The 11,082-nt window shown below is 40.6% G+C and overlaps 1 protein-coding gene across 1 annotated transcript; it reads right to left on the bottom strand.

The window, feature by feature from the left end:
• Window positions 1-5,098: 5,098 nt before the first annotated feature.
• nr4a1 (nuclear receptor subfamily 4, group A, member 1) lies at window positions 5,099-9,017 on the bottom strand. The gene is made up of 7 exons (XM_080763540.1): window positions 8,897-9,017; window positions 7,475-8,267; window positions 7,256-7,385; window positions 6,901-7,064; window positions 6,576-6,778; window positions 6,141-6,319; window positions 5,099-5,574 (listed from the first exon to the last, which is right to left on the bottom strand). Exons 2-7 carry the CDS (start codon window positions 8,261-8,263, stop codon window positions 5,318-5,320), a joined length of 1,722 nt encoding a protein of 573 aa, XP_080619666.1. The 5' UTR covers window positions 8,264-8,267; window positions 8,897-9,017; the 3' UTR covers window positions 5,099-5,317.
• Window positions 9,018-11,082: the final 2,065 nt, after the last annotated feature.

Genomic DNA, 11,082 nt, shown 5'->3' with positions numbered 1-11,082 from the left:
AGCATTCTCATATTCTCTCAGCCACTGGTGTCCCATACAGTTTACTTGTTCACTGGCACTGCCTTGTAATCCTGGAACTCTGATGAAAGTTATCACAGCTTTTAACATGCATGATTTGTAGGAATATATTCTGTCTCTGACCACATGTAATCAGAGTGATGTTGACTTTATCTTGTTACTCTTACTGGAGTTGCCATATGCCCTCTGATTGCATGTCATCTGTCCTGGCTGACTGCATTTGCAAATGATTTTTGTTATCAGGCACCATCTTTTCTACAGATGAATGCACTATAGTAGTGGGATCAAACCAGTTTGCACATTTCCTGTGCTGTTGCAATAAACAACCTTTAACCAGTCCTTTAATTGCAATGCAATGAGGGAGAAGCAAAACTACTCCACAGTACATTCAATGTATACTAATTTGACCTTGAAACTGGTGCAGATAAGTTGTGCGACAATACATACTGGTGACTTGTTAAATCGTGACAAATAAAACCCCTGAGTGTTTAACTGACACCACATTTCTACACTCCGATGATTTCAGTGTTGTACAGAAGGCTAGTACTGTACAGTGGTTCTCAATGTGGAGCCTTGAGGGGTTTAGATGCCAAATTGGACTTTTACGAGTCTGTAACTCTAGTAGTACAATCTGTACAAATGGAACCTTCTAGGAATATGTGACCAGATTTGACTGCCAGACTCTTCACATACTAGACTAACTACAGTATGTCTGAAGTTTTAAGTGTCAGTGTAAATATGAAATAAATGCCCAAACATGTAGCTAGGTGTAATGTTGGAGACCACAGAAGTGAACCTTTCAAGCCTGTTTTCTCAACTCGCTGTTTTCTGCAAGACATTACTCTATAAGCCATATCTCCAAAACTGGTGGGTTAAACTGAACAACCAATATGTCAATTTGAAACGAAAGTTCTAAAGGATCCAATGGCAGTCCCTCAGTCAAATTTTGTCACAAGTGTACAAATTGAACCTGATAAACCCCAAACACTAAAGAGTGTTTTGATTTTATAGTGTTGATTGGGGAAATTTAAAATGGTATCAAAAGGATCAAACTCACAGGCATAGTAACACTGAAAGCCATTCAAACTGAATAGAATGAGATGCATGAAATGCAACTGTAAGCAAGAGACCAAGCAGTTATTTGTCTGAAACCTTGTGTGAGGTGGGTGTTTCTGCTCTCACACTGTACAATCCTCATTGTTCATTTAGCGGTTGAGAGTGTACCCTTGCAAGTGCATCTGGTCACCTTTGTACACTCTGGGTTACCAATGGTTAAATGAATACTTACTGTTCACAGTCTGTAGGTTTCTTCACAGTCCCCATACTTCTCAGGGATACTCTGTGTGGCTTTGATTTGCCAAACAGTACAAGGCAAATATTGCACTATATGTTCCAATTAAAGTACTGATATATAGTATACTTTAGATTGATGAGCACTTTGAATCACTTGGTTTAAAAAAAATACTAACTAAAATGTTCTCTTGAACTCATAAGTTAATCGAAAAACATTTCCTTTCATTATAGTTTCTCAGTAACAGCTGATGCATGAGAGCTCTTGTTTATGTCACTAGGCAGCATGTGCACAAATGCAGTGCTTATTGCTTGTTTTGTCAATTGACAACAGATGACAAATATTTGGGTATTAAAAGTCAATCTGGGAACCCATTTGGTTCCAAAAAAATAAAATCACACCTGTGTGAAGTGACCCGTGCCGGCCCGACTCCGGCGAGCTGCCCCGCTTCCGAAACGGTTGAGAAATGACAGTTATCGTGTGGGGGTGCCTCTACTGTACTGTCACTGTACTGTACTGAAAAACAACCATGCTGTTTTCATGCTCAGACGCACCCAGCCAGCCAGCCACCCACCCACCCACACACATAGCTCCGTAAGGGAGTGGTTGCACCACTCAAAAAAGAGGGGTTGATTTTCAGCTGCTGAGCTAAAACTAAAAAACTTAAACAAAAATGCATTCTTTCATCCTCTTCAGCTTCTAAAAAGCAAAGCCTCATAATACCTGGAAAACTAATACAAAAACTAAAGTAAACGTAATACATTTCTCAACTATTGAAATCAAACACTGGGGGAAGGGAACAAAATCATGAAAATGTCTAAATAATAACTACTGATACTTATCTAATCTATCTATTAGTTGTAGCACTTGTGGTCTAAAAATAAACTTTCACAGCTTGCACTGAGCAGCTTTCCCATAACACTCGCATGCAACGTGAGGTGTATGTGTATGTTCACATTTCAACATCAACATGCATGTGAGGATGCCTCCCCTGTGCAATGATAAAGGAGACCGAGTCATTTGAAACATGAGAGGGAATTCCATAGCCTTCTAAAAACAGACTAGTATGTGACTGTGTACTATCTAAGTGAGAGAACATTTCAATAGTACTTTATCTTCTGATCTGATTCCATTTTTAGATTGTATATCCTCCAACAAAAATAATCATAAAACTTGACTCAGGCATACATACATACATACTGTACGTACAGTGCTGCTGGTGCATTATGGTGTGCAGTCCTACTAGATTGTAAGTGTAAGAGGGCTGGGCTAACGACATGCTTTTAAAACTACAAATACAAAAACTAATCACACATTCAAAGTACAAGGTGTATAAAGATGATTTATCAGCTAGACGTTTTCATTCTGATCCACCTGATTGAATGAATTAGACTGAATCAACAATGGCTGATGATTTTCTTATCGATCAGAATATGGCTGTTTCATCCAATTTCACGTGACTATTGGTTGAAATGTTAAAATATGATATTGTATATCAAATAGCAAATACTGCTATATTGCTATTCTGTTTCTCTCAGAATTGAACAAAGATGACAAAACTGAGTAGGAATAGGCAATTGTACATTTTTTATTTTCATGTAAAGCTGCAATAAAAGATTATTAATATTTCTATATACAAACTGTGATCATACAGACAAGAATTAATTTGGTATTGCACGAATATTCTTAAAACTAATTTGACATAATTAACTAACAAAAGCTGTGTGTAAGACAATACTGTATGATGTAGTAGCTGCTCTGCTGTCAATCATGTAAATCCCAACAACATATATTGCTCTTAGACATCTGCCATGTAATTCCATTACACTTGAATTATATTTGACAAAATCATACTGGCCAGTCTGACCTAGCCTATCTTCTAGCGGCCAACAGAGAAACTTTCCCAGGCTAGGAATGACATGATTTGAGTGTCTATACGTTTTGGGTCCATTTGTACTGTAGATTACTAGCCTTAACATCACACATCAAATATTGAGGAGATTTGTGGCAATTGTGAATAACACACTTTTAACCCCTGCAGGATTTCATGAACTATTTGTTCTTAACCAAAGGGGGGAAAGCAGGCAAAATGTGATCAACATTTGAGTAGAGACAAAAAATAACAATAGACAATATACAGCCATGTCATACAAAAAGGATTTCAGTAGCCTTGTGGTTAGAGTGTCCACTCTGAGATTGGGAGGTTGGGGTGCAATCGGGGAAAGGAAGGAAGTCCGCACACTTGTTAATTTATTAGGAGTAATAGGACAACGTTTCGACCCACAACAGTTCTTCGTCAGGTATAACGTTGTCCTATTACTTAAAAAATATATATTCTGGGAGCTGTAGAACAGTGTGCGGACTTCCTTCCCTTTGTACATATCTTTTTGTTCAGCACCTGTAGAATTTCTCAGAGATGTGCGGACTGGACTCTATTTCAGGTCGGGGTTCAATCCCCTGGCTGGGTCATTCCAAAGAAGACAGGGGACCCAATGCTCCCCTGCTTAGCATGAAGGGTTGGACTGGGCCCCTGCAACATACTAGTGTGTGTCATGTCCAGGGGTGTACTTGTACATAATGACTGAGGGATGTACTTGTACATCAAGCTGCCTCATGCTACAGAAATGGTATAGGACATAGACTCTTACTGTTTGGCCACATGGATCTGGAACCATAGGTTCTCAGAGTCAAAGCTACTCAACACAAAATGGAGATGTTTAATGCAAAGAATGTTTCAGTCATAAACCCCTTGTAACTTAATAACAGTAGAAATATTTGTTTTGTATGTACCTGTGTTGAAAGGGCATTAGTCTAAAACTCTTGATACAAAATTGATTAATGGTGTACTGTGGTATGTAAACATTCCTTTTGGTCCATGGGCTAGTCTGGCCTGACTTATGTCTGGCATACATCAACTTTTTGGAAAATCAAACTGTTATCACTAGACATTTGGGGGAATTGTAACCTGTGGTTGCCCCAAAACAAGTCTAGGATTGGATTAGTTGTGATTTGAGGAATCAGCTAGAAAGATTGTGTTTTTCTACTATGTGATATGCATGGTTCAACTCTTCGCAGTTCTGGCACCCACTATGAGCAGATGTGATAGTGACTAGAGACTCTGCCATGCATGATTACAATTTGGGGTAGAATCGATGATGGGTTCATAATTTATGGATTTGTTTTATTACATGACTGCAGTCTGCAGAGATAATATATACCAAACTTTGTGAATATGTGTGCATGTGTCAGGACAAGGCCAACACTAATGATCATGAACATCATGAACAGTATTGCAAAATAGTGGAAAATGTTATGCACTAAAGAATTAATCAATTAAGCTATACAAGATATCACTTAGATATCATTAATTCCTGATGAAGCCAGTCAATTTGACATATTACACATGTATAAGGCTACAAATGTGTGGGCGGAACAGCCTGGTGCAAACTTTTGCAGATGTACGATTGTATAAATAGGCGAGTTATTATTACTGGAACCACACCAAGTACCATTGTATGTTGCCTTGTATAGTTATCTGTTCTCACCATACAGTCTCCAAAAAATATATATAAAGAGTATCTCCTACAATGTGCATAAACCATCCCACAAATTCACCAAAGACCTTTTGAGTTGTCGTGTCTTAAGTACCTGCAGGTCTTATTATCTAACTTGAGTAAACTAAAGACCTGGAGGCGTGATCAATGCTCTTTGGCCACTCAGAATAGCCAAATGGCATTGATCACGCCTCCAGGTCTTTAGTTTACTCAAGTTAGGTAATAAGACCTGGTACTTAAGACACGCAAAATACAGCCCAGTAGTGAGTCCATACACATATATCTAATTTGGAGATGGCCATCTTTCCTCTGGAGTTGATGATAGGTGCTGATGCTTCTTATTCTTCTTAACTGCTTGCAGTGTCATTTTGTAGCTACCACGTAACATAAGTGCTTCATTTGTTTCCCAGTAAATTCTCCAGAGATTGCAAACACTGACATATCCCCTGCTCTCTCAAAAAGGAAGTGTGTCCATGAAGATTTTGTCCACTATAGGTGGTGGTGGAACAAGATCTTCCAGCTTAAGGTAAAAGATGCGTTGGAGCCCTTGTGTGCACAGTGTCCTGAGCTCAGGGAGCTTCCCAAGCAGTCTGGACAAATAATTGGGTCGTGAGGAGTCAGAAGCACAGCCAGAGACGTGATCTTTAAGGCACGTAATGAGCTGGTTCTGCAAGTCTTCCACGCGTTTAGGCTCCCTAAGACCGTGGCGGTCTGTGAGAGGAAGAAATTAGAAAATAGAGCTCAAATTGGTGTATAGCAGTCAGACAACAGTGTCTTAGCTGATGCTACTAAAGCAGCAGCAAAGCACACTATCCTACTGGACAACGTTCAAACCTTGCTGTTTATTGTTTATTGTTTATTACGGATCCACATACATACATATAATAATTATGCTTGATGAAACATTAAACGGATATTTCACTTTCAAAAAAACTTTTGGTCATCGCCGGGCACCTCGCAGTATCAGTCACCAGAAAAAAAGGTGTTTTTGAGTCGAACATGGTTAAAATGGAGGTTGAAGTTGAAAAATGAATATCAAATATCTAAATACTGAATCAAGCAACTTAAAAATTGTCTGGGGTGTTCACAATGTAGATGACAAAATTACCTGACAAAAAAGTGAAATATCCCTTTAAGTGCCTTGAATGTTCAAGTATTCTCTGTTATTATATTTACTTTTCTCTGCCAAATCAGTGTAAAGAAGAGAGATAAATTGATTTGAGAATTCTGTACATCATTTTGCAGATGTATGCCAGTGTGACACATAAATTCCTTACCAGTGATGGTAACCAAGGTTGCGAGGCAAGAAAAGGAGGAAACATCAAGCTTCATGCGATGAAGGCTCCGAGAGAACTCCATAATGGAGTCAATCCAGTCACCAAAACCTCGGACACACTGTGTCTTGTGAAGCACGACACCATTACAGAAGATGAGCTTGTGTGTCTCTGGATTGGACCTTCAGCAGGGAAGAGAGGACATTTGTTGGTTGGTTTAGTTGATTCATTGCACTGTATGGATCATGGATATGATTGCACATCAATTTACACTGAGCAGAATTAAATTCTCAAGTGCACAAGGATGAATGTTTTTATAAATTCCGAAGCACGTTGAAAGCTTGGCTTCACAAAGTGCTATATAAATAAAATGGACCATTAATATCAATTATCATTGTTTTCAGGTACTGTAGCTTTCAGGTAATTATCCTCACTCACCTGTATGCAAGTCGCAGGATGAAAAGTTCAACAAACGCAGACTCCAACAGTAGATCCTGGTCCTCGGAGCAGAACTCGGTGAACCCTGGGATACTCTCAGCCCATTTCCTGATGACCTCCATGGAGGCTGTGAGCAGGTCATAGAACTGTTTTATGTCACCTGCATCCTCTTTCTCTGATGGGCTGACAACAGTGTTCTGGAACTGAACAGGACAGGCAGGTTCTGATCAGTCATATGTATTTTCAATCGTCAGTTATTTTAATGACTAAAAGTAATCATTGTTAATGCAGAAAACCAGATTAAAAGTTTTCCATTTGCTCTCACCTTAGAGTAATCCAGTTTCCCAATGCCAGGATTGGAATCGATGTGTGCCCTAACAAGAGAAGCAATCAGGCTCACTGGAGACACTGTAGTTGTCGGGTCCTGGGCAACTTTAGGCTTAGATGGTAGGCGACCTCTTCGCCCTTTAAGGCTATCTGTTCTCACAACTAGGAGAGATTCTGACATTAAAGCCACACACAAGTTCCCACTTTCAAACAGAGTATGTCAGTAAGGGGTGTATATAGCACCAAATTCTGGGCCCTGGGACAATGATGGAATCTGCGGTAACTCATTCTTACTTCCCCCCCCCCCCTTGCGACACCCTTGTCATAATAAGTCATAAATGTGCCGAACTCACCTTCCTTCACCATGCCTACAACTAGGCACTTCTGGAAACGACAGAACTGGCACCGATTCCGCCGACGCTTGTCCACAGGACAGTCTTTATTAGCGAGGCACACATACTTGGAATTCTTTTGTACTGTTCGCTGCAAAATACAAAAGACACATTCAGTATCAGGTGTTTTTTATTCAAACTAAAACAAAATGACTGATCTGATACCAGATGATATGTTACCTTGAAAAATCCTTTGCATCCTTCACAGGTGCGAACCCCATAATGCTGACAGGAGGCATTGTCTCCACAGACAGCACAGCGCCCCTCATTTCCACCGGGGCTTCTTGATGTGGGCGACAGGCTGTCTTCAACCTGTTCAGTGCCATCTAAGTCACTTGCATGCTCCAATGCCAGCGGGGGAAAGGTTAAAGCTGTTGGATGCTGTTGGGTCAAATTGAAAGGGTCCTGTTCTGCCAAGTGGGACTGGCACAAAGAGGATGCATCCTCCGCAGATCCAAAAGGGAAGAAAGAGTGTGCATGTGCAACGGAAGCTTTGTCAGCTGCCCAGAATCCTGGTGTGGGCGAGTAAGGGCCAAAGGCTGAGTCCCAAGTGGAGGTCGGCTGGCTCTGGAAGCCTGGGGTCGAGGGAGACGGTGCAGATGTGGGGCTGCCGAAGTAATCAGAGCCACCAGACAGAGCATCATCGAGGTAGCTCAGTGTAAATGTTCCTGGGTAGCAGCCATAAATCTGGAGGTCATCCACCTTGAAGGGAGACTCCTGGCCTGGCGATGGAGTGGCTGGGGTAGGGGTGGCGGTGATCTGACACGAAAAGGCATCAAATTCCCCTGTGTATGTGCCCACCAGAGAGTTGATGCTCGGGAGGGGTGGAGAAGAGAGATGGTCCCTTTGGCTGCTCATGTCAAGAGCTAATCTGGAGTTAAAATCCATGCCCTGAACGGCCTGAAGCTCAGAGTTGCTGAGGGTATTCTCATATGGCTGAGCTGCATGCTGGGGGTGGACAAGGGTCATGTCTCTGTGGGTTGAATAAGATAGCATTTGTGAGATGCAAAAGTAGCCAAATATATGTACGTTTTGAGCAAGCCATGAGTGTAGCCTACTCCAAAAGTTACAAATAATAATAATTTAAACAAACAAGCTTTCTATATTTCATTGAAAGTGCAGGTTGATTTATTCATTTTTGCATGCTTAATTGCTTATAATGAAGTGTGGTAGTGCACTATGCCAACACAGGGTGCAAGTAGCCATAGATGCAACAAGGTACATAATAGCAATAGTGTCCCTTAGGCTATAAGCTTAAAATGAAGGTTTTTATGACTGTAAGCTTTAACCTAACCATGGTCTTAAATTTGACTATTGTTTTATTCTGTCTATTTGTATTTATACACTCAGATTTTTGTTTAACAAAACTCTGGAGCATCTAAAGGAGAACCAAACTTCAAACATCAGTTGCTTTTTCTTTAATGGCTAGATACATTCTAGTCTAGGGGATATTTTGTCTCGTTTTTATGTTTTAGATATCAGTGAACAACATCTAATTAAAGTATCGATGTGTCTCTCTTAATCATAGAATTAATCAAAAAGTTATCCACTCTCATTTCCATACACAAAAATATAACATTACCATAGCTTATTTTGACTTACCTGTTACTATGCAGTTTCACAAAGATTCAGAAGTAGTCCAAAAAGGTTGTTAATCATCTCCAGTCTTTCAGCTGAAGTGGAGTCCCTGCGCTCTGATCTCGGTAAGACATTTATAGTATCAATTTTATTGTATCCATTACGTCAGAGCTTCCATAGAAGGCAGCACAGAGGGTGGGGAGCTTTCCAGTCTCTGGCCAATCGCAAGCGCGTTCAAAGAATAGTCGTTGACTTGGATGACGCACTCGTGGGATTCCGTTGACGCGCATACTGCAAAGAACCGCAGCATTGTCTCCACCCCCCCCCCCCCCCCCCCCTCTCGACGCTCGATCGCTCGCACACACACACACAAACACACACACACACACACACACACACACACACATGCACACACACACACACACACACACACACACGCAGAGAGAAAGAGAAAGAGAGAGAGAGAGAGAGAGAGAGAGAGAGAGAGAGAGAGAGAGAGAGTATAGGTTACTGCCTACTGGTCCCTGTGCATGGCAGTCAGTAGGTTAAATGTATCTGAGTCTGACTATCTGTAGCTTATAGCCTAGGCTCGAAGTGAACTTACATGGATGGAAACAATACTTGTAGAATTGTTTTGCACTACTGCTTGCTGTAATGTTAATAATAATAATAATAAATAATGTACAATCATCACTTAATCACTGATGTCAAATCATTCTGAAAATGCATTCGTTATTTTTGCTGTTTTGGGCTGTTTGTTAAGGTTTCAAACTTGACAACACACATAGCTGCTTGCAGTGCATGTCCTCCCTATGGATAGGCTACTAAAAGAAGAAATAAAATCTGAACTGTGAGCTGTGAGGGATCTTTTTGCGTGCATACATTTTGCAGGCTTGACAACCCCCCAGGGTACACAATCTAGCTTTTCAAGCATCATCAACTCTAGCTATCTGGAGCTAATGAGGCTGCTGCCCTTAATGGCATCCATAACATTATGACCCCATGGGGGGAAAGGTATTCACAAGCTGGTGCAAAAGAGCAAGCAGACCACACTGGTCTAAAGTTTGCATGCTCATTGGAAGTCACACGACCAGATCACATCATCTGACAAGCTGGAGACCATATGTGTCGAGCTGGATTGGACAGAAAATCGTGCATATCACAAAAAGGCACAATAAGCATGAAGTAAATCAATCTAAGATTTGACCCAAAATAAATTGCAATAGTAATCGTTCAAGGTTTTTTATGATCCCTTATAGGGTCATCCGAATGGGAGGCGGCCTTTTGTAACATATAAAAAATTGAGTAGGCTATATACATTTTGGATCATGATTTTTTTTTTAATATGTTATTTGGGCTCCACTGCAGGACGCGTCGGCGTTGCGTCTCCGTCACCGTCACCCTTTTTAATGATTGAAGGTGTAACTGTCCCAGTAATGGATATTTTCTATTTCTATTTTTCTATTTCTATTTTCTATTGCTATTTTATTGCTCACATTTCTGAAAATGTATATGTGAACTTTTTGGAGGTTTATTTGGGTACATAATGGTAAATGCATGGTGATATGGTGCCATCTACTGTGCTCTGTTTTGTGGTCTGTCTGATTCCTGGGCAGGTTGAATTGGGCTCACCTGCTCTGATTACCTATTTAAAGCACCTGTGGGTCTTGGGCATGTCAGATCAGAACAAAAAGAGCAGAGCTGCAGAGAGGAGCTCTCATGTCAGAGAGTCTGACATGACTAAGATAAGATAAAAGAATATAATATAATATGAAAGAACTTAACTGAACTCCTGAATAATCGGTGCAGAAGGCGCATACGGTATGTTCCCAATTGTTTTGTTTGTCTGTAAAAGTTATGCCATTGTTTGTGTTTATTGTTTGTGTACATTTTATTGTTTGTTTAACTGACAAAGACGTTCATATTTCACTGTTTCATGATATTTAAAAGTGTATATTATGTGATTTATTTACAGTTTTTCACGGTTGCCACTTGGGACAAATAAAAAGCCCTCAGCGTTGTCCTATTTCTGCCACGGATAAAGATGGTTTGGGAGCAGTTACAGAAGGGTTAAAATTGCCCCGGTTCGTTTTTTGACGCGCGTCACACGCGTCACACGCGCCCGGTGAACGCCGTCAGATTGACTGGCCTAAGCCTACAACTGAAGTATTTGTGGGACGAGGATAATGACTGTATAGTGAAGATCATTT

Source organism: Protomyctophum bolini (genome assembly GCF_963924005.1).
Source record: "Protomyctophum bolini genome assembly, chromosome: 5".
Lineage (NCBI taxonomy): Eukaryota > Metazoa > Chordata > Actinopteri > Myctophiformes > Myctophidae > Protomyctophum > Protomyctophum bolini.
This window is presented reverse-complemented; position numbering and strand designations above follow the sequence as displayed.

What these genes read in the sequence shown, in the direction of transcription:
- nr4a1 (XM_080763540.1), bottom strand. Translation starts at nt 8,263, where the DNA reads ATGACCCTTGTCCACCCCCAGCATGCAGCTCAGCCATATGAGAATACC. An exon ending in TGTAGGCATGGTGAAGGAAG is followed by an intron (nt 7,065 to 7,255) that starts GTGAGTTCGGCA and finishes AATCTCTCCTAG; the next exon opens with TTGTGAGAACAGATAGCCTT. An exon ending in GGAAACTGGATTACTCTAAG is followed by an intron (nt 6,779 to 6,900) that starts GTGAGAGCAAAT and finishes TGTCCTGTTCAG; the next exon opens with TTCCAGAACACTGTTGTCAG.